Below are 22,026 nucleotides of genomic sequence, written 5' to 3' on the forward strand. Positions count from 1 at the left end.
AGCAAGCATGGCGGCGGCAAAAGAAAAAACAGTGATTGCATTTGTAGCTGGAAATGCAAACATTATATTGAGTTCATCTCGTCTAAATGAAAGAATATCGTGGTTTGTTGTACGTTGTGTGCAGAAAACGAGATGTTTTCAACTTTTACTTCATCTTTTTTTTTAAACTAAATTGATTACTTATGAAACAAAACAGTTAAAGAAGTAATTAGTTCACTTTTTAAGCAGTAATCAGTAATCAATAGTTGGATTACTTTTGCAGGGTAATCCCAACAACACTGCCTGGAAGAGACATTGCTGTCTCATCAAGTCTTTTATTTTCACTTTTCTATTTTTCTTATTTATCTTAATGATAATAAGATCCTACCAGGTCCACCAATAACTTTAAACAACAACCAAGGTTTAAAAGTTTTCCTTGAACTCAAAAAAGTAAGTCATATTTCATAGTCATGGTCCAAGTTTAAGTTCATACAATCTAAATCTCTTCACTGAAACAATGTAAAGTCCTGCCTCCGCTGTGAACTTGGCGCAATCACAACCCGGCAAACCTGATACAACTTGACTCTCTCTGCATCGGCGTATCGATGTCTCACACCTCTGCCTGTTTAAATGCAAATTCATATCAGATATCATTAACATGCTTACAAGTGCCATTTTAGAAAGCGAAGGGTGTTGGGTAGAGGCACAGAAGGCGGAGCCCCAGGCTCCATTGACACACGCCGCAGTGTACGGGAAATGTCAGTCTAATTCGGATTTCCTGAAAAAAGGTCCACAGAAGAACAGGTAGGCTTCCCACTCTGATCAGTTACAAGTCACCTGCAGGAGATGATGCAGTGTTAAATACAAGCCATCGAGGCCAAGTGAAGGTTTAACGACGCTGAGTGTGCAGGGGGAGAGAAAGAAAAGGCTGCTGAGGAAAACCAAGTGTTTAATGCGAGCAGTAAAAACCAGCCGCGGCACATCCTGCCAGCCAGGCCTGGCAGAGACCCACACCGACTGACAACAGAGGGAGAGACGCACGGGAACTTGTGTCCCACTTTAATTTATGGGAGACCCCTTTCACTTAATTTGTTTGTGTAATGTTTAACAGGCGCGCGCACATCAACACCTTCTGGCTGCATGACATGCAGGGATCAAGTTAGGGGACAGTGGGGAAGGACAGCAAACTGGAGCAGTAAGCACATTTCACCAGGGGGGGATACAGTTGCACGCATGCACACACACACTTACACACACACACACACACACACACACACACACACACACACACACACACACACACACACACACCCTCAGGTCAGACCTTTTCTATCCTAAATGTGCCATTTTTGTATCCCTGCAAGAAAATGTCAAGCAAGGACAAACACTTTGTCTCTTGGCAAACTGATCCAACGTTTGCGCCTCTCTTTGTCTCACAGCCTGGTGTGGTTTTATCTGTTGTGGACGTCCCCGTCTGGCACGCTGCTGCACATTTGGGCTGACGAGCAACACCTTGATCCAACTGAAAACCTTGGCCGCTCCAATAGGATGTGTTTTTTATTCATGATTGTTATTTTTTGAATTGCCCTTCAGCTCTTTGTTGTCAGTTGTTTTGGGTTTTTGGTGTCAAATGTTTCCTGGTTCACAAGCAAAAGCGACACCTTGGAGTTTTTTTTTTCTCAGGCTGAGGTCATACAGTATGAGGGAGACTGTAAAACACTTCAACCTAAAAGCTTTGGGTTATTATTATTATTATTATTATTATTATTATTATTATTATTATTATTATTATTGTTGTTGTTGTTGTTGTTATTTCTTTCATAATAATTCACTTAAACTATTTTTTCTTGGCTTCCGTTCAACATGGTGTGCCAGCACTTGTGGAGGTCATCTGCTTTTGTTCCCCCTCTTTTGTTTCACCTCAAGGATAAAAGCAATATCTGTGCCGCTCTTCCTTGTATAGCCCTCATGCCTCAGTGCCACCTTTGAAGATTTAATCACTAAGATTTCCCTGATAATCCTTTTTCTTTCACATCCCTTCACGATAAATAATTACGGTTTGATGGAGCCTGGATGGGGGAGGACAGCGCACTCCCACTCCCCAGGTGCCCTCGTTAGCCTGATTATTCTCCTCCAGACACGCAGCACCGACTGGAGGTTTGCATGTAAATAGGTTGAATATATTCCCACTGCACAGTCAAACCAAATCTTAAACTGTCTTATGTTTTATTTTGGGTGTTCACAGTGCATTTTCAATCCATGAAATAGTTGGCACCCCTTAAACTAGAATTAAATTAGGAATTCACCGCAGCAATTAGACACTTTACTGTGGCAAGAGGATTGCGGCTAAAAAAAATAAAAAATAAAAGTAAATAAATAAATAAATGAATAGATAAATAACCCTGCCTTCGCCCTAAGACACCTGGGATAGGCTCCAGCAGACCCCGTGACCCTGAGCTCAGGAAGAAGCGGGTATAGAAAATGAATGAATGAATGAATGAATGAATGAATGAATGAATGAATGAACGAACAAATAAATAAATAAACATATAAATGGAACAATGGTGACACCTTGTGGTGAAGGTTCTCCTCTGCCACTGCTTTTAGTGTAGGATTGTGACCGCCAGGTGTCGCTGTTAAACAACTCATTGCAACGTGGCGGTCACGCTAATCGTCCTCCAGCTTGGAGCATTCATTCACTGCTCTGACCTTTCTACCTGTGTTATTATCTATCGTTAATCTTCAGAGAAAAGAAACTGTACCTTGCCACTAATCACGATTTCGTCCCCCCGTTTTTACTATATGGTATTTTATTATTATTTACCCCCCATGTAATGACTCAGTTGTCCTCCTACTTCTTTCCTCCATATAACCAAAATGTATGTTTAAAATGCACTTGTGTCTTCTGGGTTGTCTTTATTTGAAGTAGTAAATGTTGCTGGGTGCAATTATAAAGTTTTGAACAAATATATTGTATTCATATCAGCTTTTTCCTTAATGTTAATGTTAATGTTTCTAATTCATTGTGGATATCCACTGTCTCGTCAATACTTTTACGCTTTTGAAGATTTTGGTTGCGATTGAAATGACTCTTTGTTCTGCAGCTGCTGATTTAAATTGACAGAAGACACACTTACCAATTAAACTGCTCGTCTGTATCCGGGACTCGCCTCTTGACCTGACGAAGATTAACGTCAGACAGAGAGATGGGGTTTTTTTTTCACATGGCTGCGAGTATGCAATGTTTTTAGTCTGCTAGTTCGCCAATGTTTGCATGCACCTGGACAATATCTCAACAGCACTGTCATGTATATCAACAGCAGAAGAGATAAACATATATGGGAAGACTATTAAAAAAAAAGCTTCTGTTTTTTTTCCAAATGCTATTAGAATAGTCAATATGTAACTCAGTGGTTTTTAGACTATAGATCTTCTCCATCATCATTTTCCTGATAGGAGGTCTTCTTTTGGTCACTTCCACTCTTTTCCTCTGAATATTGAGAGCTATACTTACTGGCAGTGTGTGGCGAGCACCTGGAGCTGCACTGCAATGGATGATGCTGCTGATGTCCTGCAGCCCTTCTCCTCCCTGGATTAGTGTGGTAATGCAACCATTCAGACACTGAGCTCTGATCAGCCGCTTAATGCTGCTTTATCCTAGTAACACAGCCATGATTGCATGGAGTATGCTCATCCACCACCTCTCATTCTAACTGCATACATGTCAACAACATCCTTAATCCAACACATAGACTTTGCATAACTCTTGAGTGGAAGATGTGGATTTGAAGATGGAAAATGGGACGAAAATAAAATGTGTTTTCCTTCAATTGTCATATTTTCTGAAAACATTCCTCATTTCTCACATAAATAAGTAATGTTAAACAGAAATCATCTGCATAAACCCAATAATAGAAAACTCAGCGCCTATTATCTATATGAGATGAATGGACTGTTGTAACTTGGTTGGAACGTATCTTATATCCAAGACACTCCTTTGACATTTTAAATAAATGATTATATTAAAACACGCAGCAATGATTAAATTTAAACTTTTCCCCATTATTCCTGAAATGATTCCCTTGGCTGAGATGACAAGGCTTCTTTATGGGGCAATATATGAGCCATTCACACCTCTGCTGCTATCACAGGCTCACGTAGATCATGGTCAAGGAGGTCAAGGGGGAAAGGGTGAGTGCAGCCTTTTGTTTGTCTTTGGTGCAAAAGTGCCCTTTTCAAATGGAAAATCTTTTGTTCCCCTATAATGCTGCTCTATCAACTCCATAATTTATCTTGAGGACAAGTGAGGACTATCTTATGTATGCCGACTCGGTTGTCAGGTCTGAGCAGGAAGATCCGAGCAGAAAAATGCTCCGTTTTTTATTTCCATCCTGGCCCTTTAAAGTTGGTTTCTAATATCCCTGGTTATAATGCAAATACACAGCACACACACACATTCACACACAAATACGCAATGACACACATGGAAAGAGAGGAGAGAGAGAGAGAGAGAGAGAGAGAGAGAGAGAGAGAGAGAGAGAGAGAGAGAGAGAGGCTTATACTAATCCCTGTGAAAACAAAGTGATATATTTTTCCCAGTGCGGGCCAAGCGTGGGATGTTCATCGCCATGTTTATCAGGATTATAGGAATCTTACCCACAATGTAGGCTCTGACATTTTACTTACCAAGCACACCGGCCTTGATGAAAGGATGCGGCGAACACTGAGTGCAAATACACAGGAGGATAAGCTCGCTGGCTAAAAGTTAGTAGACCTCACACCATCAGACCATTCCCACAACTGAGCCACTGACCAGCGTAACCTCTGACCTCGTGTAACTGACCCCTCAGTGGGTGGTCTTCGTACTGACCCGCCTGCACCATGAATCAACACCAAGTGGCTGTTCAGAGATCAACTCTTTGTTATTCTTCTTGTCTAGTGGCCTTTGGCTGGCTATTTACAGGCTGATTTTTATTTCCTTTTTTTCTCCCTACTTTTTTGTCTATGATGATGATGATGATGATGATGATGATGATGATGATGACAAAAAGAATTGTCTTGATTTTCTTCGGACCTCTGATCAGTTTGGATCAGTTTGGATCAGTTTGACCAAACATATACTTGAGACATTTTTCTGATTAAAAAACTGCAAACATTTAAAAATGTCAAGTAGGTGCACTTTGGGTTGGACAAAATGTGCGAATGTTTGAATAGTGTGAAAATGTTAGGGCTCAGCAGCCATGTTAATCATAAATCTTCATCTCCAAGTCCCTCCTCACACATCTCAGCTTCGCACCAAGTGAAAACCAGAAGATAAGGAGAGGCTGAGCCAGCTAGAGCTTAGCCGGAAAATGAGAAACTTTTTATTGTAAATGTGAGTATGTGGGATCCCCGATTAGATTGTAAAAACAGAGAGAACAGACTAAAAAGAAAAGCTAGTGACCATTTTAATAACAGAAAAAAACATGAGAAACAACAATGAAAAACGAATCGGTGTCACTTTAAAAGTCATGCCTAACATTTACATTTTCCTTTATAAAAGAAGGAAGGAAGGACAAATTTCCTCTACAGACAACATCTTTCAAACAAACTATATTGTGCAGATGAATCAATTGTGGAATGTATCAAGTGCAAAAGTTGAATTTGGGACAAACAGCTACGGAAATGGGTAGAAGTCTATAAATACGAAAAAAATAACACACGTCTTCACTGCAAAAACATATATAACCAGACAAACAAAATATAGTCAATATACACTGTATTAAATTAGAGAATAAATAGAAAAACTTTACATTTCCGTAGAACATCTGACACTGGCAAAGCTAAAACTTAAGTGCTTCTACTACAGCAGAGGGGACGTCTGTACGAAGCAACATTTGCTGCTCCACCTGGTGCCGCCTGGGTTTCTCTTAGAAAACGCATTGGTCAGGACGACTATTTCCTCGTGGTGACAACATTCAGTAGTAGGTGCACTACACTCGTAAACAAACCTTATTTTCCTCAGTTCTAGTTTCCTACATGCTTATTACCAGGCGAGAGGATCTTTCAGTCTTCAAGACAAAGAGGAGTCAGTTCATTTAGACGGTGCTGATGGTTGCAAGGGAAATGGGTTCACGTCTAGTCTCTGTATGTTGAGGTTATCTGTCGAGAGGGCAAGTGGGGTGGGTGATAGCTATCGTACGGACCCTCCATGTGCACGTCGTAGCTGCTCTGGGTCTGGTAGGAGTCCTGCTCCACGGGGCTGGGGGAGTAGTGGTGCGGGGCCAGGTAGTGTGGCGACGGCTCCTGCTTGTGCATGAGGGCGCTGCTGATGCTGAGCGGCGGCGTCGGCGGGCCGTCGTACGGCGGCGTGCCCACCCCGCCGGAGCCGAACTCGTTTGCCAAGTGGCTCTCGTACGCAGCCCCCTTCACGGCCCTCAGGTGGAGCAGGTGAGCCGAGTCGAAGGTGCCGTAGGGCGGACTGGGCAGTCCCGGGGAGGAGTAGCTGACCGCGCTGCTGCTGCCGCCGCCGCCGATGCCCGCGTGGCCCGCCCGCACCCTCTGCATGTCCTCCGACCTCGGCCCCGCCCCCGGCGCCGTTTCCATCTGCAGGCAGCCAGCGACCAGGTTGGTGGTGGGCTGGGAGAGACCCTTGCACAGGGTCTCCATGAAGGCCCGGCTCTCGGTGGACAGGCCGCCCTCCAGGGCCTCGGACAGGGCGCAGATATAGTTGCGGGCCAGTCGGAGGGTCTCGATCTTGGACAGTTTCTGTGTTTTGGAGTGACAGGGCATGATGCTGCGCAGGTTCTCCAGGGCGTCGTTCAGGCCGTGCATGCGCGAGCGTTCCCTGGCGTTGGCCTTGACGCGCCGAGCGCGGAAGCGCTCCACCCGGGCCTTGGTCATGCGCTTCCTCTTGGGCCCTCTTCTCTTGGCTTCGTTGCCGTCGTCCTGTCCGCCCTCCTCTTCCTCCTCGTCCTCCTCTGCGTCCTCGCTGCCCAGCTCCCGGGCCTGTTGGTTGACTCCGCCCGACCGGTAACTGTGCGACAAAACGGACGCCTCCCCATCAGGTGAGCTCACGTCTCCATCCATCCACTGCCGAGGGCTGAGCACCTCTTCTCTCTCACTTTGCCTCACGTATGGCTTCATCATCATCCTGGCAAACCAAAGAAAATACATTGTTGGTTGGTGACGTGTGTCAAACATTGCAAAATACGTGTCAAGTTAGCTTAGATTTTATGTGCTACTGTATGTCCATCACAATGGTATACTGTTTTACTTGTTTATGTTTGCTCTTTTTTTTTTTTATTATCAATTATTGCAAATATTTGATAAATGGTACTTAAATATGCATATATATGGTTAAATAATCCTCTGTAAAACATTATGTATTGTATATTACACCATATAAACACAGCTGATATTTATTGCCTTCATATTAACTTAGTATTTACTAAACTATAAATAATGTTAATGCTTGAAACTGAATATTTAACATGCTATTGATTTGCAGTTTAGTCATCATAAAATGTAGTGATACAAAAAAAAAAAAAAAAATGACAACGTCCAATTTACATAAACATTATTCTACAAGAAGTTCTTTGGTATATGAACTACCCCTTTAAACCTGCAACCTGCATTTTTAAAAAAGTATTTTTAATGGAATGAATTATGGCGTGCGATAAGAACCAATATGTTAAATTCATCCTCAATTGTAGAATCAGCATTACGAAAGGAGTCAAGTGTTTCAGCACCGGACAGTTCCATCCTGTCATCAACTTCGGGTCGATTCTTCTGATTTATTTTTATTTTTTCGCATTCGTGTTTTGACCTTTATCTAAATAACTTTTCTCCCCCCTTGCTCCTCCTTTCACAGTGTAATCCCGTTCAATTTGTGAACTGGTAATGCCCCATGCGAGATAAAGTCGCCGACAGATTTTCAATCTGGGCCATCGCAGGATTTACTCCGTGGATGAAGCCACGACCAAGGGATTAAATGAAAGATCGACATCCACGCATCAGTGACTCCAAATGGAAGTAGAAGAATAGTATAATAGAATAGAAAATGTGAACAGAGCTCTCAAAGTGCTCACTTGATGTGCTTTTTTTTCTTTTAATGTGTCGTTATTCATTCATTTTATTATTCTTACGTCAAAGAATGTGTTGTTTGATCATTTAAATAATATTTTAATCTTAAAACACAGCGGCTTTTTTTTTTTTTTTTTGGAATTATTAAAGGAAAAAGGAAAAATATCCCAAGTCCGGGCAAACAACCTGCTGACAAAAATACTTGATTTATTCATTGATGGAAAAAAAAAAGTCCATACCTGGTGTCTTCTCTTCTGCAGATGGCAGTTGTTCTTCTTCTTCCCTGCCTCTTCCGTCACACTTGTCTCCGTGTCTCGTCCGACTGTTGTTGAGATGAGTGTCCCACCGTGTCGGAGCTTGGGTCGGTGTCTCTGCGGGGTCTCCCTCCCCTCTTTTAACCACCAACTTAAGCACCGCCCACCCACTTCCCCCCTCCCCACCCCCGCCCGTCGGCTCCCGTCAGATTGCAGGCGACGCGCCAGGGTCGCGCGTGGCCGGCCCGTGGCTCCAGTTTCGTGTGTGTGTGTGTGTGTGTGTGTGTGTGTGTGTGTGTGTGTGTGTGTGTGGTGGTGGTGGTGGTGGTGGTGGTGGTGGGGGGGGGGCGTGCGCGCGTGCGTGCGTGCGTGCGGACGGGCCCCCTTTTGTTGGGGCAGCAATAAGAGGCACGTTTGCACCGAGAGAGACGCGCCCGCCCTGCGGGATGAGTCTAACTGCATGTGACAGCTTGAAAGTCGCGTGTGAGCAGGTGTTTGCCGCGTCCCATCTCCTCCGAGCCCAGGCCATCCGCTCCGCACCGCACCGCACCGCACCGCTTCGCACAGCCGAGACGAGACTAGAGGAGCTGCTCAACAAGTGATGCTTCCCCCGGGGGACCAGAACCGCAGAGCGGAGCAGGACGGGAGAAGTTAGTCACACGAGGTTGCAACGCCCATTGTGTCCCTCCTCACATTACTCGTCCGCCCCCCAACACGCGCACATCTTCGAATATGTGTTATGCTTCTGTTTTAAATACAAAAACAGGCTGAGAGGAGGCTCGCCTGCCAAGAGAGCGATGGGAGAATAAGTCTGGCATTCCGTTAAAATGAAATATGAATCTACGTTTTTGTTTTTTTTTTCATCACAGCATTAGCTGTGATTTCAGATCGTTGTGTATGGATTGTTTTAATAAACCCACAAGTATTAGTGTAGTAAATTAAAAAAAAAAAAAATGAAAATAAACCACCCAAAAAGTATTTCAAATACATAAAAAGTTTTTCTCACATTTTTTTGATAACAGCATCTCCTTGATTGTGTGTGTGTGTGTGTGTGTGTGTTTACCTTAAGAAGTAAGAGTAAATGTGGTGAGTGTGTTTATGGCACATTCAGCAATTTAAAAAAGTTGCTTTGAAGTCTTTACTTGCTAAGTTTTATTCAAAAGCTGATGTAAAAATTATTGTGTTATCAAATAAATATTAAAAGAAATCAAATCAAAAACTGGTTTCTTTTCAAAAAATATTGAAACAGTTTTTTGTAATTATCAATATTTTGAGTGAGATGATTTATTTATAGAGATTGTGATAAATAAATATATATTTACAACCAAAACAATTCATTCCAGTGAGGAAAATGTCACATTAACATCGGCACAAGTACTTATGCCATAGGCAGTAAGAGCTCATTCAGACATAAATGATCCTTCTAAATAGTTCATGTTAATGTAAAAAAAAAAAAAAAACCTATGTTGATGTATTTAACATGTCAAACCAATAAATACAAGGCAACATTCCTGACAGTGATTTGTCTTCCTTATACATAATATTCTTTTAAATTCAAAGGCATCAGTTTTGATTACACCTCACACTTACAGGTTTTTTAAGTCATACCTTTGCTTCAGACCATGAGATAGATTATTGACATCCAACATATTTTCATTTTGATTTTCACACTCAATGGAAAGTTGTAGTTGAAATGTATTTGAATACTGTTGAAAGGAGAGAAGAGAGACAAAATCATATGTTGGCGGTGAACATAAGAATGTGTTTCTGGTTTATTCTTAAAACGAAACATTTGATTAAATGAGGTAAAGGGCCACACCTTGTTGATGCTCATCGGGGGCAACTAGGCAGAAAATAACAACATATATATTTATATAAACAGAGTCCTGCAAGATACACGGTGAGCTCAACAGTCCGACTGCCCTTATTTCTCGTTCTCCGATGGTTCCCTGGCTGAATACTTTCCCTCTGCTCCTCCCCCCTGAGTCCCTGCCTTTTCCATCCCACACCTGCAACCTGAAATGGGAATAGCAAAGTCGGGCAATCCCAAGAGTGGAATTAACATGGGAATACTGTAGCCGAGGCCCCGCGTCCCCATAATTTGCACTCAGTCGTACTGTTTGTGAAAACATAATCATCTTCAGTGTCCTACATCAGAGTTGCGTTGAGGCTCCTCTACTCCTATTTTGAAGTGACAAAACAATAGAAATATATATTTTTCTTGCATTATTTGAGTTCCACCTACTGGCCATGCCCGTGTGTTTCGGAGCAACTCCAGTGTGACAGTGCGTGCGTGCTGCAGCGTCCCCAGGTCATGTACTTTTAACCCCGTGCATCAGGGTCCCATTTGCAGATGGTCTTGTGCAGGACGCGTCTCTCAGTGTAACAGCCTGTGGCTCAGATGCTCATCTGATGTACTTCCCCGGCTGCCCGTCTCGTCAGCTCCATCCACATTACTCAGAGGACACGCTCCCTCACCTATCCGGAGCGGCGGTCCTGGGAAACTACAGTTCAAGTATTTTTTTTTTTTTTTTTTTTTTTTAATGAAAATAACAGATTAAAACTTCACTTGACTACACACACACACATTAGCTTCCTCTGAATCCCTGGTGGCTTCTCTGTGTGAATATGTGTGCCGTCCATCTGTCATATTGAACGTCCGCTGAGAGATGTGAGTGCCACATACTGCACCTCTCACTGTGTGTGTGCATGCGTATGTGCATGTGTGTGTGTGTGAGTGCACGTGTGTGTGTGTGTGTGTGTGTGTGTGTGTGTGTGTGTGTGTGTGTGTTCAAGTTTCTGGAGGTGTGCAGATTTGCACCAGGACGTCCAAACATCTCTTGGCTGCGCTCTCTCGCAGACCCAGTTGTCTCTTTCGTGTCTCTTTGTTCACGTCAACATTTCAACTCACGGCGGAGGCGTTGACACCGCCGTCGTCAAATTGTTCAGACGCATGCCGAAAGCTCCACAGAATGAATGTTGCCCCGCATTTCATGCTCTCACGTCAACTTAAGAAACAGGCCCGACATTTAAGCCAAACTTGAGCCACCCCTCAAGCCCAGAGCTGACCCTCGGGAGACGGGGGGCCAAGCTGACCGTGCATCCTCCCACTAACTGTCCCATTGATGGACTAAACTCGCAGGGTGAACCAGACACCTCCCTCCGTCTGAACCCCTAAACCCCCTTAACCCTTCCCTAAACCCTCTGCTGGCCCCCCTGTTGTTCGTGCTCATTGGCTGACCGCCTTCGGGCGTCCCTTTTCCACGGGGGCCCATTGTTTTGCACCGTAAGCAGCTTTGTTTCTGCATGTGCAGCTGGACTAGCCCGCGCAGCCATTAGCCACAACGCGCTAAAGGGAGAGCGGGATAATATAATTACAAAACAAAAGTCAGGTGGCTCACGAGATCTGCCAGGAGGAGCCCATTCGGGGGGAGATGCGAGGACACGCTGGCGGGTGGCCAGCTATAATTCGATTATGAAGTTGTGTGAGGGACAAAAGAAACAATTGAATCTTTTTTTTCTTTTATTTGCCCCAGTGTGATTTAATTTGCCTCTATTGGGGGCTTTTAAAAGAAGGCGGCATGAAAAGGGAGAAGATTTACTCTTCTAATTTCGAGAGTCACCAGCCCAGAAAGTGTAATGTGGTCTGAGAAAATAGTGAATTCTTCCCTGAGCCGTCTTTATTGTTGTGTTGGCGCAACACTTTGACTGCATGTGGGGCGCAAATCAAATCACTTGCCGCAGGTTTTTTTTTTCTCTCCCCTGCAAGCCGACTGGTCTTGTGCTCTTGCTTTTGCATGAATGCACAGAGAGCAGCAGACAATGGGATCAGTGGCAGATCCATCTCCTGTAATACTTTCTTCAAACAGGCCTGAAAGTGTGTCCCCCTGTTCGGTCGGCAGAGCAGAATTTATCCTGTTAGTCACCCCAGATGAGTGAATGAGTAAAATCAACCCCCATCCCAGCTGGACACATGCACACACACTGGGGAGCTACACACACAGCTTTCCAGACAGCTGATAAGAAGAGGTTTAGCTGGTGGCCACTGTTTGAAGCAGGTCAAGCAGAACAGGAGCTGTTAATGTCCTTTTTGTTTCTATAGTTCATACCGCCAAAAGACTGCACTTTGTGTTTTGTTTTGTGGGTTTTTTTTTGTTTTGTTTTGTTTTTTTTGTGAGACAATAAACAATTGTGCCAGACGCGCACATGCTTTGGCTACTTGAGGTTTGTGCTGGTTGGTATCATTATTGTGCCCACTCGGGGTGTGTAAACGCCCATTTTTTGCCCCATTAGGCACAGTTTGATCATGCCCCTGGGAGCCCAGTCATGCATTCTTACACTCTCTAATCGCACCGGGAGAGCTTGAACTGTCTGGTTTATTGTTTTGACAGTTCATGTGTCAGATTAGAACCCAAGTATTAAAAATATATATTAAAAAAAAGCATAAGAAGATGTTCTTCACAGTTCCAAAATGTTTTATTGGAACTATTTGGTAACCAATGCATGAGCATGTTTTTTTTTCTTACAGGTTTGGTAATATGAGGGCATTGAAACAACTCCTCTAAGGACAAGTTCTGTATTGTTAACAGATGGCAGTTTCATTTCAGGGGGATGCGGGAAAAGCAGAAGCGATGTACTTCTTTCCAGCACCATAGAAAGAATTTTCCCAGGTGTAAGTTTGGATACTGAGTTCCTTTCCTCCAAGACTCAGATAACACCTGTAGATGGATATAAATAAAAAAAAAAAAAGGTGTCCAAATCAGAGAGGAATCACAATCTAGATGACATCACAGTACACATGTAGATAATGTGCTTACCGTTTCCCAGGGCGGGTGATGTAGCAGAGGGTGTACATGGCAAAGTCGAACTCAGGGCTGCAGCCAATGATTGCAGAACCGACCTGCTTGTAGTAGCCTTCCCACATGAACTGCATGCCAAGCACGTCAGGGTAGCTTGTCCACTGAGAGGAGGAGGGGAAATGAGAGAAACAGAAAGAGTAATTTCTCAGTAGTAGTGTGTGTACCATCATCGAGAGATCTGTGTTGTTGGGATTACTCCATAAAAGTAATCCAACTACTTTGGGATTACTCCTTAAAGAGTAATCAAATTACTTCTTTAACTACTTTGTTTCACAAGTAATCAATTACTAATTACTATAGTTACAAAAGTACAACAAAAGTAACGGTTGAAAACGTCTTGTTTCCTGCACATAACGTACAACAAACCACAATATTCTTAAATTTAAACAAGATGAACTCAAAATAATGTTTGTATTTCCAGCTATCAAACGCAATTGCTGTTTTGTCTTTTGCCTCCGCCATTCCTTTATTTGGTGCGTCGTCGCATTGTCAATGATGTTGTATGCACGGCTGCATCGTCAATCTGCAACATCGTTTTCGGTCATTTTTCTAATTTTCAGAAATTTTGTGAAAAATAAGACATTTTTAGCTTGTAATATATTTTAGAAAAGTAATGGAGTCATTACTCGCTAAAGTAATTATGACATAATTGCCAGTTTTGCCAGAGTAATCCCGTTACATTACTCTGTTACTCATAAAGTGGTTTGATTACAGTAGTGGATTACTCAGTAATAGATTACTCTGTGTTGGGGATACCTACAGGCCCATTGAAGCTGTGGCTGTAATAGTTCAGCTGTCCGCTTCTCTCCAGAAGATAGAACTGAATCCAGTTGTGGAAACCAGACACCTTCCCTCCCTTGATCTCTCCTTAAGAATTAAACAGAGGTGCATCGTGGACTTCATCATCAACTTGGGAGATAATTATTGCGAAGCATTTGAAGTGCTGTTGCGCTGTTGAAGCGAACCTGCAAAGATGTGTTCAAAGCCGCTGGAGTCCATCTTCTTGTTGTAGCGGGAGTAAAGACCAAACCACATCGATTTCAGGTCCTGGAGGAATGCTTGCTCTGATGCATAGACCCCTTAGGTTGAGGACAATGGAGAAAACAATGAGAGGTCTGCATTGAGACATAAGCTGTACACACAGACACACAGAGTTACTCTAAAAGACATTAATGTCCTTAACAGAATTTTATTTTTTATATATGTATATATATATATATGTATATATATATATATATATATATATATATATATATATATATATATATATATATATATATACATATATATATATATATATATATACATATATATATATATATACATATATATACATATATATATATATATATACATATATATATATATATACATATATATATATATATATATATATACATATATATATATATATACATATATATACATATATATATATATATATACATATATATATATATATATATACATATATATATATATATATATATATATATATATATATGTGTGTATGTTTTCTATTATTTTTTCTTTTAGTCGATAATTTGTTATCCACATTTGTCCAAGAATGTTTGCACTGAAGATCCAACCCAGACCTCAACACATTGAGCTGTTCTAGTGAGCGTCAACAAAATTACCCTTGGTGTAGAGGAAAGCAAACAGCTCTCTGCCCAGCTCAGTGTTGGACATGGTCTCCGTGAGAAAGGTGTCCTGCTCTGCCAGCTGCTGATGTGTAAAGTTCTCTGTCTGCCCTGTCATCCTGTTGTAGTTGTCCAGCAGGGCAAGAAAAGCAGCGTAGGTGGGTTTGGAGAACAGCGAGCTCTCATCGAGGAACTTGAACAGACTGAAAGCAACAATAAGACAACGTGAGGCAGACAAATGAGGATAATGTCACAGAGAAAGGAGGTGGTGGTGATGGTGGTGATGGTGGTGATGGTGGTGGTGGTGGTGGTGGTGGGGGGGGGGGGGTACACTGTCAATGTCACCGTCTAGAGGAGAGATCTGTCTTGGAGCCCGTCTGAGAGTCGGACACCAGAGCTTGAGGGTCAATGATCAGCTGTGAGGATAAGGCCTTGTTTGAATCCAGAACGTAGAGCGTCTCAGAGAGAGCCTTGATCTCAGCATCGGTGATCACACTGCCTCCGCCGCTGTCACCTGCGGAGCACCAAAGAAACAAGTCTCTTCTTTGGAAATTTACTACTGCTTCGCCTTGTTTTCCGGAAAGACGCAAAGTGAGTAAAGAGTTCACCAAAGTCAACTCTTCTGCCGTTTTTTTGTATGGCACAACGCTGACATCTAGTGGTGTTCTACTACATCTTGCATGGGTGCCTCACTGATAAATAGTGCATAAGACTTTCTTATTCTAATATTTAGAATAAGAAAGCAGTCACATTACATTAGAATATAATGTAATGTGACTGTTTTGATATAAACTTTGCGAGTGCGTCATGCCTTAGACATTGCCATGGATATTGTAGAAAAATGTTTATTTAAAAAAATATATTCCCTACAGGATGTATTCAAATTATGGATATTTCTCTTAACACCCTGTTTTGCTTACTTTATTTATTTATTTATTTATTTATTTTTATCAAAAAAAGAAGTTCCTCTCAAACAAAAAAATTATCTGTTTTATCAAGAAACCTCACTGCATGGAACATGAAAGGAGCTCAGCTCAGTGTGACACATGTTGGTCTCACCGTCGCAGAGGGCTGCATAGTCACTGCAGCAGTTGCTGTACTGGCTGCACTTTGTGTTGCAGTGGCACTCGTTCTGAGAGTTGTACTGTTCACCGCACCTTCCCTGACAAGACAACGCTCCCTCTAGGAAAGGGGAAAAGGCCTCATTGAAAAGCAGGAATTGCATGAATTGAATTAAAAATCAAATTTAAGGCACTCTGTGCGCGCCATTCACCTTTACACATCGCGTTGTAGTCGGAACAGCAGTCATTATAGCGCTCGCAAGACGGGTTACACTGACAGGAGAAGCCGCTATCAGTTCCATATCCACAGCGACCCACACATGAGTCTGGCAATCAAGAGGAGACATTATTGATGACATTGCCCTTGCTGTAAATATAATATAAAGAATAGTTGTACAGAGAATAGTAATAATGGTGTTTTGGTGATAAAGTTGAATTAATCAATATCTTACCGCCGTATCCCTGTTGAAAAAGGGTCACCCAAAGTGCAAGAACTGCGACGAGTTTCATCTTGATACAGCTGCAAACTACAAACCAGGTGGACGTGCTGTGCTCAGGAGTCCCCTTTTATAGTTTGTAGGGGTTGAGCTCTCCGAATGCACACCTTCTGTTCAGGCTGCCTGTCAGCGGCTCGGGATTCCAACTGCCCAACAATGTCATTTTGTGTCGTCACAAAATCATGCATTTAAAATTGTATCTGTTTTGCAATAATGGCTTCCAAAAGATTGAATATCTTCTATAATGTGAAATATTTCTCAAGATAAGAGAAATGTGATAGTGGAACGTTTTGAAACAGTATTATAAAACGTCCTCCCTGTGAAACCACACACCTGTGGTTGCCCTTTAATGTTTCAGGATTAGGCCCCGCATCAAGAAGCAAGATAATGTCATTTAATGTCATTTCATAATAGCAAAAAAAAAAAAAAAAAAGATTAAACGTTTTGGTTTGTTTTTTCACAAATACAATAAAATAATTACTTATGGGCTACTGTTGTTCTTCAGGAATGTATTATGTTGGTGAAAAAAATATTTATTCACCCTTTCTTATTGATGGTGCCAAAAATGCCAGATGCTGTATTTCACAGGGTTTATCTCCAACAGCTCTTAGAAAAGCTTAGCTGTCTGCGTGCTGCTCAAGTGCAGGTCACATGTTTGCACAAAAATTACTCCGACTTGTAAGCACAACAGCACAAGAACTCCCGTGCTCACAGGTGAACAACCAGGGGCCGATTTTAACATGTGTTCATTCAGATTCACTGAGGTACGTCACTTACAATAGTGAGATACTCAAAGTCTATATAGCTTCTTCAAATAAAGTTTTCAAAAATATTTTAAAGTGCAGCTGGTGTTGCAGGTGGGAAGTTGATCATTTGTGCTTGAGAGAACACCAGTGTGTTGTCTCTTGAACAGTAAAAGAGCATCCATAAGCTTAGATGCAGGAAAAATAGAACAGGTTCAATTTATTTATTGTGATCTATAATTTATTCTTTATTTTGTTGATGTCCTCTACCAACTGTCCACATTTCACAGCTTCTAACCTACTAATTGCTAAACCACATAGGTTTGGAAAGAGCAACACAGGCAACAAAAATTATATTAAGGTGGAAAAGAACAGGACAGAACAAGACATTGTGCAAAAAAGGAAAAAACCAATAGAGCATCCATATCCATATATTTTCATCCATATCCATCATAGATTATTTATCTTCATTTTCAAATGTGTGTACAATTTATAATAGGTCATAGTGAAATTGTTTACATTCCTTAAATATACAATGTTAAGATGTAAACTGGAACACAAATCATTTCATCTTTTGTCAGTTGTTGAATCCTGCTGTTTTAAGTTGTTGTTGATGATGATGATGATGATGATGATGATGATGATGATGATGATGATGATGATGATGATTTTACATTACTACACGTATTGCTTTCAACGTCTTACGCACTCCCTTTCGCCAGAGGGCGCTACCTAGCCAAAGGAAGGTTCTAAATAGCCTTTTGGTCCTACGCGGCTTCCATAGACGGCGTGGCTCTTCAATGACATTGTAAGCTTTTGTAAACCTGGACAGTAGCTGGGAAATCACGCCTTTTCAACTCTAAATGATGTCGTTTGGGCTCTTATTTAAGTCAGTTACAAGAGACGTCGCAAGGGTGAGTACCTTTACATTTAACAGAAGTTCTCGTTTGAGATTTTTTAATTATTTTTGCCCAATAGTAGACTTAGTCGGTTTCCTCTCATGTCAAAATCAATGGGTCATTCATTAAATTTGATCGATGTCAGACAGTTTCGACTCCATGAACGCTGTTGTATAACATACAATGTACGTGTAATACAACATCCACGTGCAATTTCTTTGTATGTACATTTAACAGTTATTTCGCATAGAATCTGGTCGTTTGGGTTGATAAACTAGTCACGTGTGATGTGACGCTGCACTCCGACAACGGCGATAACTTGCAGGCCATTGAACCTTTCAAAGTGGATCTTAACCACATGGTTTGTCCCCGCCGCGTCCTCGCCAGGTTGCCGTATGCCAACATGTTCGGTCGGTCCACACGGGGCTTCAGCTCCTTGCAGCGGAGAAAGCCCTCCTGATGAAGCTGCGGAAGAGCACCGGCTACACCTTCACCAACTGCAAGAAGGCCTTGGAGAAATTTGACAACGACTTATCACAGGTGCGCCAAACCCACAGCTTCTGCTTCGGAGGATGGAGCTGAGCCGAGGACATCGAGCTGTGTCGTGTTGTTAGCGTGTCTCGCGACAGTAGTTTCGGTGGGCAACTCGTCCGTTCGCTTGAGGACATTTTGCCTGTCGTCTCACTGGCTTCCTCATTTCCGTTCTCACACAATGGTTCTGAATATTGTCTGCAAGAACCCCAAACAGTTTTTTTTAGTGGATATACAATGACCTGGGTGACAGAGTCAGTCATGGGAGTCAGTCATGTACAAAGTACTGGTGACCCAGACCTGAGCGAAAGTACTCTACTAAAAATGACCACGCTAGAAGTTGAAGTGTTCTTTAAGCAACAGTGTCAAAATATTACATTATTCAATATTTACTTACTTATGTATTGAAAGTAGGTAAGTCAATACTCGGGTATTGAAACAAAAAGTACTTGTATGTAATATGTTTCATATGTCATGTAGTTAATAAAGAAAGCTGCCCAAAGTTTGAAAATCATATTTACTGACGTCCAGTCGGGAGGGTTCTGCAGCAGCAAACCCAGAGGCAGAGCGGGAGCAAACTAAACACAATGTTGTATTGAGGCAATTTAATCCTCCAGTGACCAGCGCGCTGCACCAAACCTGCTTGTCGTGGCAGAGCCATCTCACGCCCTGGCATTGACACTGTAGAGTATAACAACTCATAAATCAGCCTATAGTGAACTACTAAGTACAAGTTAAGTCCTGTCGTGAAGTGGTCCTACTTTGTCACTTTACATCCCTGCTGAGAAACCTGATGTTGTCATTCTTGTCCAACTGGAAGGCAGAAACATGGCTACACAAGCAGGCCCAGAAGGAGGGCTGGACAAAGGCAAACAAGTTGGAAGGTCGCAAAGCCAAGGAGGGTCTAATTGGTGTGTTTAAAAAAGATAAAGAAGCAGTCATGGTGGAGGTGAGTCTAGCTATAATTGCCAGTTATTGTCACAACTTGACTCCATGTTTCTCTCCCTTTTTTATGTTTAAGAGCTCCATCTTTTGTCTTTTCTTGTGTACTTGGCCCACAGGTCAACTGTGAAACGGATTTCGTTGCCAGAAATGAGAAGTTTCAACAGCTGGTGAAGGACGTGGCCTTAGCCACCTTGGCTCACCACCAGAAAAAAGGTCACAGCACAGTGGGATATGTAAAGGTGAGGCCTTGTGCATTGGTGTTGAGGGAAATTGTCCATGCCATGTGATGTACATATACATCTTCACTGTGATGACCTACAGCTAGGGATGTTAACAATGAGTCAATTATCCATTAATTGTTGATTAAGAATTTAATCAATTAAATTAAATTAAATTAGTCGCAATTATTATTATTTTTTTTTTTAATGTAATGTAGTTAATATCATTATAACAGTGTAGTGGCAGGAAAGAGCAATTCACCCGTAGATACAGTGATGGTCATAGTGGTGTTTTTACTGTTCTCTAATGTGAAAATGGGTTACATTGGACCCTCAGCATTATTTAAGGGTTAAAAAATGTGTTCTTTACACATGTTTTATTGTGAAATTTAAGTTCTCAGGAAAAATCTCTGCTTATCAATCAATTGTTAATCGATCGATAAGGTCAATCAACTATCAATTAATGAATTAATCGATCATTTGCGTCCCTACCTACAGCCCAAATAAACTTTTTTCTTTTTTTTTCAACCAACAAATCGGACACATCAAGTTGTACTATAAATTTGTGTGCTATGGTTCTGGAGAGCAGATTCCTGCTGCTACCTAAATATACTGTCTATATCAGAACTGTGACGATGGATACTGCACAGTTGGTTGAAGTGATTAAACTTGCTCTGCCATATATTAAAAGGGTTGGATAAGTTTAAATAATTTTAACAAAAGAAAAATGTCAAAGTTACTCACTCAAGAAGTTACTGCACGACAGGTATATAAAATAAACAGAATTACTTCAGGTATTGACGTGTATGTTATCACTTTCCCTTGTGGCAGCTAAAAAAGACTTGGCATTGGCAACATTTTTGGCCAGCAACGTACTATATTTAATTAATTGTTCATATATGTCACATTGATACGTATACTTTTAATGAATCGCTATTCCCTTTTTTGAACAGCAGAGGGCGCACTTGACTTCAATTTCTGTCATGCGTGTCACTAGTGAAATGTTTTTTTCAACCATGAGAGACAGAGGTCGCAGCTTCTGACTGAGAACGTCAACATGTTGGTCTTCTTAAAAGAACATGTCAATTCCAAAGTAGGAAGTCGGGACCACGTGTAAACCTTTGTTTACTTGATCCACCCATTTAGTAATGTTGTGGATTTTTTTTTTACATTATTTTCAAATATATTTATTGAGAATCGGCAACAGAAAAAATAATTACATACATGAAAGACACGTGTAAGATACAAACCGGTGCTTACCTTTTTTTTTCCCCCCTTCAAATTTCCCACTCACCCTCCCTCCCACCCCCCATACCACCCACCCACTATTCCCTGAGGTTGCCCGTGTTAAGTGGGAGAACAATTAAAAAAAAAAAATAAACAGAGGAGAAAAACAAAAAAACAAAAACCCATTGCAAAGGAATTTAAGAAAAGCATAAAAACATAAACAAAGACTGGCAATAAGGAAATTAATGATAAAAACAAAGGAGAGAGAATTAAAAAAAAAAGATATGACACACGCACATACACAAAAAAAAAACAGATGATCGGTTGCAAATTAGTGAAAACACATCAGGCCTCTACATCATCTGGCTTAATGTCCAGTGAGTCAATAATGGACAGCAGCGGGTTCCAGGTGCAGGTGAATTTTCTGAGGGAGCCCTTAAGGATAAATCTCAGCCTCTCCAGTTTTAAATTTTGTAAGACTTCCCTGATCCACCTGTCATAAGAAGGGGGAGAGGCCTGTTTCCAGCAAAGCAGAATTAGACGTCTGGCATTTTCAAATATTAGTATGTTGTTGTTGTTTATGGTGGAATTGCATTGCATCATGAGTTGAATGAATCGTCCCACGCTGAGCGTAGACGTGAGATGACGATCTGTAGCTGTCCTCTGCCCTGTGCTTCATGTCATTCGTATGCTGTGTGTGTGTCCAGAGTGTCCTGGCAGGTGAGGAGTTACACAAACTCAGTGTGGCTGAGGGAACTTCGCTTGCTGACCAGGTGGCTCTCGCAATAGGTCAGTATTTAAACACAAGCTCCAAATATTGTAACACTGTCACTGTGAAGTTTTAAGTGAGACAAAAGGTCTAAAGCTCTATAATAAATTATTTTTAAAACTGAAAATAATTTCAATTTTATGCTACATATTTCTGTTACATAATTTTGAAGCAACCTTTGAATACGTGATCGTCTCAATAAAATTAAATATAAAATCATTATTATTGTTATCATTATTTCATTTACTATGCAGTCATTGTTATTGTGCAATAATATTGCACCAAATGGCACTCTGCATACTGCACGCACAAGTGAGGCAGTGCGAAGATCAACCTCAAA

General features: G+C 41.6%; 3 protein-coding genes across 3 annotated transcripts in view; 1 reads left to right on the forward strand and 2 right to left on the reverse strand.

Moving 5' to 3' along the window:
* Positions 1 to 5,409: 5,409 nt before the first annotated feature.
* On the reverse strand, positions 5,410 to 8,292 carry LOC142895763 (neurogenic differentiation factor 4-like). Its single transcript, XM_076037036.1, has 2 exons — positions 8,283 to 8,292; positions 5,410 to 7,111 (listed from the first exon to the last, which is right to left on the reverse strand). The coding sequence occupies exon 2, from the start codon at positions 7,108 to 7,110 to the stop codon at positions 6,097 to 6,099; it is 1,014 nt and encodes a 337-aa protein (XP_075893151.1). The 5' UTR covers position 7,111; positions 8,283 to 8,292; the 3' UTR covers positions 5,410 to 6,096.
* Positions 8,293 to 12,751: 4,459 nt separating this feature from the next.
* Positions 12,752 to 16,448, reverse strand: endou (endonuclease, polyU-specific). Its single transcript, XM_076037323.1, has 9 exons — positions 16,310 to 16,448; positions 16,070 to 16,183; positions 15,856 to 15,978; positions 15,142 to 15,310; positions 14,794 to 14,999; positions 14,122 to 14,235; positions 13,917 to 14,023; positions 13,115 to 13,257; positions 12,752 to 13,015 (listed from the first exon to the last, which is right to left on the reverse strand). Exons 1-9 carry the CDS (start codon positions 16,365 to 16,367, stop codon positions 12,901 to 12,903), a joined length of 1,149 nt encoding a protein of 382 aa, XP_075893438.1. The 5' UTR covers positions 16,368 to 16,448; the 3' UTR covers positions 12,752 to 12,900.
* Positions 16,449 to 17,864: 1,416 nt separating this feature from the next.
* The window catches only part of tsfm (Ts translation elongation factor, mitochondrial), a 5,180-nt gene continuing 1,018 nt past the window's right edge, over positions 17,865 to 22,026 (forward strand). The window contains exons 1-5 of the mRNA XM_076037269.1: positions 17,865 to 18,011; positions 18,384 to 18,536; positions 19,348 to 19,476; positions 19,589 to 19,711; positions 21,625 to 21,706. Coding sequence (XP_075893384.1) covers positions 17,961 to 18,011; positions 18,384 to 18,536; positions 19,348 to 19,476; positions 19,589 to 19,711; positions 21,625 to 21,706 — 538 coding nt within the window. The 5' untranslated portion in view covers positions 17,865 to 17,960. The remainder of the gene's footprint in view (positions 18,012 to 18,383; positions 18,537 to 19,347; positions 19,477 to 19,588; positions 19,712 to 21,624; positions 21,707 to 22,026) is intronic.

Source organism: Nelusetta ayraudi, unplaced genomic scaffold (assembly GCF_046127955.1).
Source record: "Nelusetta ayraudi isolate G7.1 ecotype Tasmania unplaced genomic scaffold, CSIRO-AGI_Nayr_v1 ptg000050l, whole genome shotgun sequence".
NCBI lineage: Eukaryota > Metazoa > Chordata > Actinopteri > Tetraodontiformes > Monacanthidae > Nelusetta > Nelusetta ayraudi.